The sequence below is a fragment of the Acanthisitta chloris genome, unplaced genomic scaffold (assembly GCF_000695815.1).
Source record: "Acanthisitta chloris isolate BGI_N310 unplaced genomic scaffold, ASM69581v1 scaffold1410, whole genome shotgun sequence".
NCBI lineage: Eukaryota > Metazoa > Chordata > Aves > Passeriformes > Acanthisittidae > Acanthisitta > Acanthisitta chloris.
The window spans coordinates 1-6540 of NW_008649710.1; the positions used below are offsets into that span (position 1 = coordinate 1).

Sequence of the window (6540 nt, forward strand, 5' to 3'; positions counted from 1 at the left end):
GCTGCCTGTTCGCAGGGGCTGGAAGCCTCTCCCCTCTGCCCGTGCGAGGGTTACCGTGTGTCTCGGAAGAGATGTCGGCTTGAAACAGGGTTGTTCTAGCGCCACGCTCCTTTTCCCAGCCTTTTGCTGGTGCCTGTGCGAGTTATGTCTGTGCTAGCCTGATTAAGTTATTTGGGTGGAAAAGATGCTGGTTTTGTACCAGGAACTTGCCTGCAGCGAGCACCTGCTGCTCTTAAATATTTTGGTTTTTTAAAGTAGGTGCCTCGACGCTTTTAAGTTTGTATGGGACCATTAAGCTCTATGGCTTAAGAGGCATCTGAGGCATAAGAAATGTAATACGAGGCTGAGAGTATCACAAACTTGAGGCCCTTGATGTGTGATCCTCCCTCCTGGAGAAGGTCGACTGAGAAAAGCAGCTGTGCACTTGCCTTATGTTTTGGGCTGGTTTGGTTTTTTTTAATTGACTGTTTATGCTAAGAGCCCTGAACTTGTATATCACAGAATTTTACAGATGATCTAGTCCCAACCCCCCTGCCATGGGCAGGGACACATCCCACCAGACCAGGTTGCTCAAGGCTTTATCCAACCTGGCTCTGAACACTGCCAGGGTTGGGGCATCCACTACCTCTCTGGACAAACTCTGCCAGTGTCATACCACCCTCACAGGAAAAAGCTTTTTCCTAATCTCTAACATAAACTTCCCATCCTTCAGTTTGAACCTGTTACCTCTTGTCCTGTCACTGCAGCTTCTACCGAAGAGTCCCTCTCTGACTCCCTTGTAGGCCCCTACATTCGTATGTATACATATGCGTATGTGTATTCTTTAGTTGCAAAAGCTTCCTTAGTTGTTTGACTACCCAACTGGTACATTAACCTTATAATTGTAAAGCTCAAGTCTGGAAAAGTCAAGTAACTATATGAGTCTGTAGTTCTAGCTGCATATTCAGTGGAAAAAAATCTGAATAGTAGTCAAAGACTCGATACAACTACAAAATTAAGATTATGCTTTCAACTTGCACCTTAGACTAAATAAACCTGAACACAGAAAACACTCCTCTGTGTGGTCAGGTACTTTGTTGCATTTTAGTCAGCTTCTATTATTGGATGCCATAAATGACTGAATGGGCTTCAGTCTGTTGCAGTGAGGCTCAGTCTATTCACTTCATTTCTTGCACTAGTGGTTCAGTTTCGCTTCCCACAGTTTAACGTGTGCTGATGTCACTAACAAAGACATGGTCAAAGCTAGAGGTGTGTTGTGTTGTTCTGATACCAGAGAGCTCCTAACTTGTTTGGGAACAGGACAGTAAGTATGGATAAGCATTTCAGTAGGTCTGGGTAGTGTAATTTGCTCAGAGAGAAGTTGGATGCTGCTGACTTAACAGTCTTCAGTCAGAGACCTGACTTTGAAAACCAGTTAAAAGTCAGTTAATAAAGGTTTCGGCCAGTGTTATAACAAGCAATACTATTTCTGGCTAATACTGTCAGAACTTGATTAATTGGAGATAAAGATGTCTTGGTTTGTTCACATTCTTCTTCTGAAAACTGAAAACAAACCACCCCGAAGAGTAAAAAGCAAACATAGAGTTGGCTTTGATGGAACCACCTTTAGTAGGAACAATCCCAAATCCTGGTATATTGTTTTAAAGGTCCTTTTGAGGGACTATGAAAAACCAATAGCTGTTCATACAGCTATACTGGTTTTTTTAAATGAGTTGTTTAGTATTACACTTTTGTTTCCACTTGTAGGTTCCTGTTCTTCAGACCAACAATGGTCCTGGTTTGACAGGGTTGATGACCATCGCTGCCCACTTGGTCAAGCAGGCCAAGAAGGACCAACTGCTGGGAAGCACTGCCGAGGAGAAAGCTGTTGTTCAGCAGTGGTTAGAATATAGAGTGACTCGAGTAAATGGAAGCTCCAGTAAGGAAGATACTAGAACAGTTCTGAAGGTAAGGAGCACTTGATGACCTTGCCACTGAGGTTTGGAGTGACTAGACCGTGAAGAAGAGAACAGTGGTAATGTGTGTGTAAACAAAATGTGAATAAAACTGAGCAAATGCTAAAGGCCTGACAGTGTCATTAAGTACTGGCTTTTATCCTGCTTGCTGCTTTTTGCTTTCATTAACAAAAATACCCCAGCAACTTGATACAGGAGGGAAAATGGCTAAAACTAAAATACATGAAACAGAGCTCTTGCAGTGCTCAGTTCAGTGGCTGTAATGCCCAGGGTGTTCCATGTGGTTCAGAGATTGTTCAACTGTCTGTGTAAGGTGCAACTTCCAAACCAAGTTGATGTTACATTTCAAGATAACACTTCTCTGACTGTGTAAAGAACTGTTCTTACTGATTTGGTAATTGTGGAATAAAGGCTACACTTGATGCTGTGGTAATTGGTATTGATGCCAAAGGCTGGATAGAATTGTTTATGAAAAGTGAAATCATAAAGGAACCTCTGCAAAACTGCCCTTGACATCGAGCCTCTGTATACAGAGACCTTGGTGGTCTGTATTCAACTTTGCTTGCTGTCTGGAGCTTATCTCCTAAACGGGTGGAAGCCCTGTATTTGAGCAGCTAGATGGCAAGGAGTAGATAGCAAAACTTACTCTGTTTTCCTTCATACTCCTTGTAACTGATAATTAGTATTTTTGTAGTCTTGTGGGAACAACTTGAAGAGAAAGTTTGCTTTATGCTGTTAAGTGCTAAGGGCTGTTACTAAGTGTGTGTAAAACTGCAGTGAAATTCAATCGGTTTTCAAAGTGGTTTGTTTTTTTTCTAATTTTGAAAGTATGTTTTGGATGGAAAGTTACACTGCTCAGTGCTGCTAGTGAGTCTGAGCTGCAAGGTTGACTTTATTTGAAGCTAGCAGAGTCGATGCTTCTGACTTTTGTTAGGTGTGGGTGAGGTGTGCAGAAACCAAAGCTAAACTGTAGCAGCGTTAACACACTGTTGCTCAAAATCAAGGAGAATGTTGCATCTTAAAACCATGCAAGGCAAAACTTTGTTGCTGATCTGTTGTCTTGTTCAAGGTGAACAGCCCTCTTGATCTTGAGGACTTGGAGTATCATGCCTGTTTTACCAACTTGGTGAAAGTCCTGAAGAACCATTTGTCTCACTTATATTCCACAATTGATTTCATTGTATCCGGGGAATATCTTCCACTGGTTAATCGGAAGTTTGTTTACATTGCTTCTCTTTGTAATATCTCTGCTCTTATTTTCTATGTGCAAATGCTATCAAAACGTTTTCATAGTCATTGTTACTCTGCAGATAGTGCATGAAAGCTGTTTACCCTTTCGGATTTTCAGAACTTGATGGAAGGAGGCATTGACTAATCAGGGATTAACTTCATGTTTAGCTGTGGTATGACTTTCTTGCCCTTCTAGCATATAAAATCAAGAGCAAGTTTTCTATCTTGCTATAACAAAATACATCTGCTCTAGATGACTTAAGTGATGATACCTGCATTGTCAGTACATGCATGTGAGTATTTCCAGAACTGCATTTGAGTATTAAAACCAGATGCAGAGTTCATGCTGAAGCTGATTTCTCTTTGCAGTTTTAGCCTTAGCAACACTGGCTGCATAGAAAAGACAATATGCTGAAATGCAAATATGTAGATAAATCAAGTGTTTACCAGCAAACCAAAATTTCCTGACTGAGAAACAATCAGTGTCACTCTGCCTTTAAGTACATTCTAATAGATGTTACCATTTTGAAGTTTTCCTATGGCATTTTTTTTTCTTAGCAAGTGATGAAGAGACAGAATTTAGTCTAATACAGGGCTGCTGTGGAATTGTTCCAGCACTAATAATTTCATAGTATAGCAATTAAGGTGCGCTCTTTAATTTGTTCTCTTGCCACCATGATTAATCAGAAGAAGAAGCAGCCTACCATTAAAGTGTACTGTGCCAAAAGGGAGTTTGGGTAAAAAAAAAATTTAAAAAAGAAACTAAAATAGGGAGGGAAGTCTGAGACTGTAGTTTTACAACGTGTCTGGAATACACAATGGCAGTCTTGGGACGGTTGCAGCCTAGAGCCACAATTTATAATAAGCTGTGCCAAAAACAGTTCAGTCACTTCTGCTATAAACTTTAGGCTGCCTCTGTTTAACCCTTAACTGAGGTGGTTCTACAAATTGTCAGTAAATAACTGTTTGAATGTTTGTTAATGCAAACAGGAAGGATTTTCTGTTGATCTTAGGAAAATAGGTTCTTAAATTGTACTTACTGACATGTTGCCTAAGGCTGTTACTTGGCATGAAAACAGTGGTGAAAGAGACTGTCTCAGCCAGGTTTTTATATTCATTCAGAGCAAATGCCACACTGTTTAGAACAGGCCAGTAAAAGGGCTTGTGGAGTTTTGTCTCATTTTGGTTTGTGCTTTTGTACTGAACAGAATAAATGGGAGCAGCATTTCTGCACTGTTCTTCAGCAGATATGTAGGAATGATGAATGTCAATAGCAGTAATGGCATACTATCCGATGCATTATGTAAACTTTCTTTTGCACAGGTAAGAGAGTATTTTCCTGTGTTTGGTTAGTGGTAAATTAAGCTGCATAGGGTAAAAATCTGAAGATTATTGAGTCGTTGTGCTTCATAATTAATAGTTTTTCTACTCCTCAGGGAAAGAATTGAGATCCTTTTGTAGAATCATAGAATGTTAAGGAGTTGAAATGAACCTTAAAGATCATTTAGTCCCAACCCTTCCTGCCAGGACACCTCCCCACTAGACCAGGGTGCTTAAGTCTTTATCCAGCCTGGCTTTGAACACTGCCAGGGCTGGGGCATCCACTACCTCCCTGGACAGCTTGTTCCAGTATCTCACCACCCTCCCATTTCCTACTAACATCTAACTTAAATTTCCCTTCTTTGTGAAACACTTGTGCCATCAGATACCTACTTAAATGCTACTGAATTCTGTTCAGATTTTAATGCCTCTGCTTTGTCAATTTTATGTATGTAAAACTTGAGGGTTCTTCCCCCCACCCCATCTTCAGAGGTATATGCCAAATGACTGGGAGCTTGTACTTGGATTTACAGAAAAGCATCCACAGAAATGTAGAAACCTTTGGTCTCTGAAGTATAATTCTAACTAAGAATTTTTGTGTACTGCTTCCAGTGTCTCATACAAAACCGTGTTCTGTAATTTCAATTAGCTTTATCCCAATTTCTTGTCCTGTCTGGCCATAATCCTGAAATCCAATTAGAAATCTAATAAGAAAGTTTCAGTTCCTTTTTAATGTGCTGGTTTGAAAAATTGCTGTTTCCACAGATGTAGAAGCAGGTTAATCCATGCTCGGTCCATGCCATTAATCCACAGTTTTTGTAAACTCTTTTTTAGTAGCGGTCTACGTTGGCTGCCTACTCCCTTCAGCAAGCTTGTTCAGCAAGTATTTTTTTACACTTCAGCTTTGTGTGTTCACTTCTCTCCCTCTTCTGTTAGCACCAGCATATTTTTGTAGACTTACAGGGTAAAAGATTGAATTTCGATATTGGAGCAACATTTGTTGCTTATTTTTCTGTTGTCTTTTACAGGAAACAGGATATTGAATAGAATATTCTCCGATACCAGGTTTAGCTCACAGTTTGCCAGTTAGACAGAAGAGTGTTGCATGAGAATTAAAAATACAGCTATGCACCAACAGTGCAGTTCTGCTTTTCTTGGATATGGCTGCAGAAACCTTTTCTTGGGTTCTGCCTTGTCAGGGGCTTTCCTGAGGCAATTCGAGAGTGCTCAGCGTTTTGTCTTTGCGTGGTGTGATAGAGATAAAGGCGTTCAGGGCATAAATGACCTCGAGAATCTTGCTGACTGAAAGGGCACGCCGCTGTGTGTAAGGGAAGTACATACACCCGCAGAGTGTTGTGGATGAAATTGGAGTGGGATTAGGTCCATTGTAAGCTATTTGGTTGTCAGAAGAAGCAACTGTTAATCACACGAGCTGCTGTCTCAACTTGTAGTGACTGGAAGGGATTCAGTTGCCTTAGTGGATTAAATGGATTACAGGCAATTAGATTGCATACTAAAAAGATAGTGAGCAATACTGTGGGGTAGTCAGAAGTGTACCCTGGATGGGATGTGTTGAGCTGTCGCCGGATATGGGCTGTAAATTGGAATTACTTTTTTCCATAGAACAAGCAAATGGAAGTCCATTGGTTAGTCCATAAATAATGCAACATCTTTTTCTTTCCGTTGCTTTTCTCCCTCATACCCAAAAAGGAAATTTGAATTGCCGCAGTTGTTCAGTGTATGTTAGTACATCATATTGCAGCTATGCCTTAAATACCTGTCTGGAATTTGAGAAGGGGTTTCTTGAGGGATCGCAACAGTAAGTTCATATAGTTAAAACCAATTTCCAAGACTATTTCAGTCTTTTAATCCTGGGATTGCATGTACATAGTCAATTTAAGTGGTGACGTTCAGTACATGAAAGACAATGATACTGATGGCAGCTAACAGACCTGAGCTTCCTGCATGTAATAGAAATTCAAATACAGTATTGAATTCATATTTTCATTAAACTGTCCAAGAGAGGAACACTCTT

At 40.4% G+C, this 6540-nt stretch overlaps 1 protein-coding gene across 1 annotated transcript in view; it reads left to right on the top strand.

Annotated features, from left to right (window-relative positions):
• Positions 1-1750: 1750 nt before the first annotated feature.
• EEF1E1 (eukaryotic translation elongation factor 1 epsilon 1) overlaps positions 1751-6540 on the top strand; it is a 14853-nt gene continuing 10063 nt past the window's right edge. Inside the window, exon 1 of the mRNA XM_009070662.1 lies at positions 1751-1947. Coding sequence (XP_009068910.1) covers positions 1792-1947 — 156 coding nt within the window. The 5' untranslated portion in view covers positions 1751-1791. The remainder of the gene's footprint in view (positions 1948-6540) is intronic.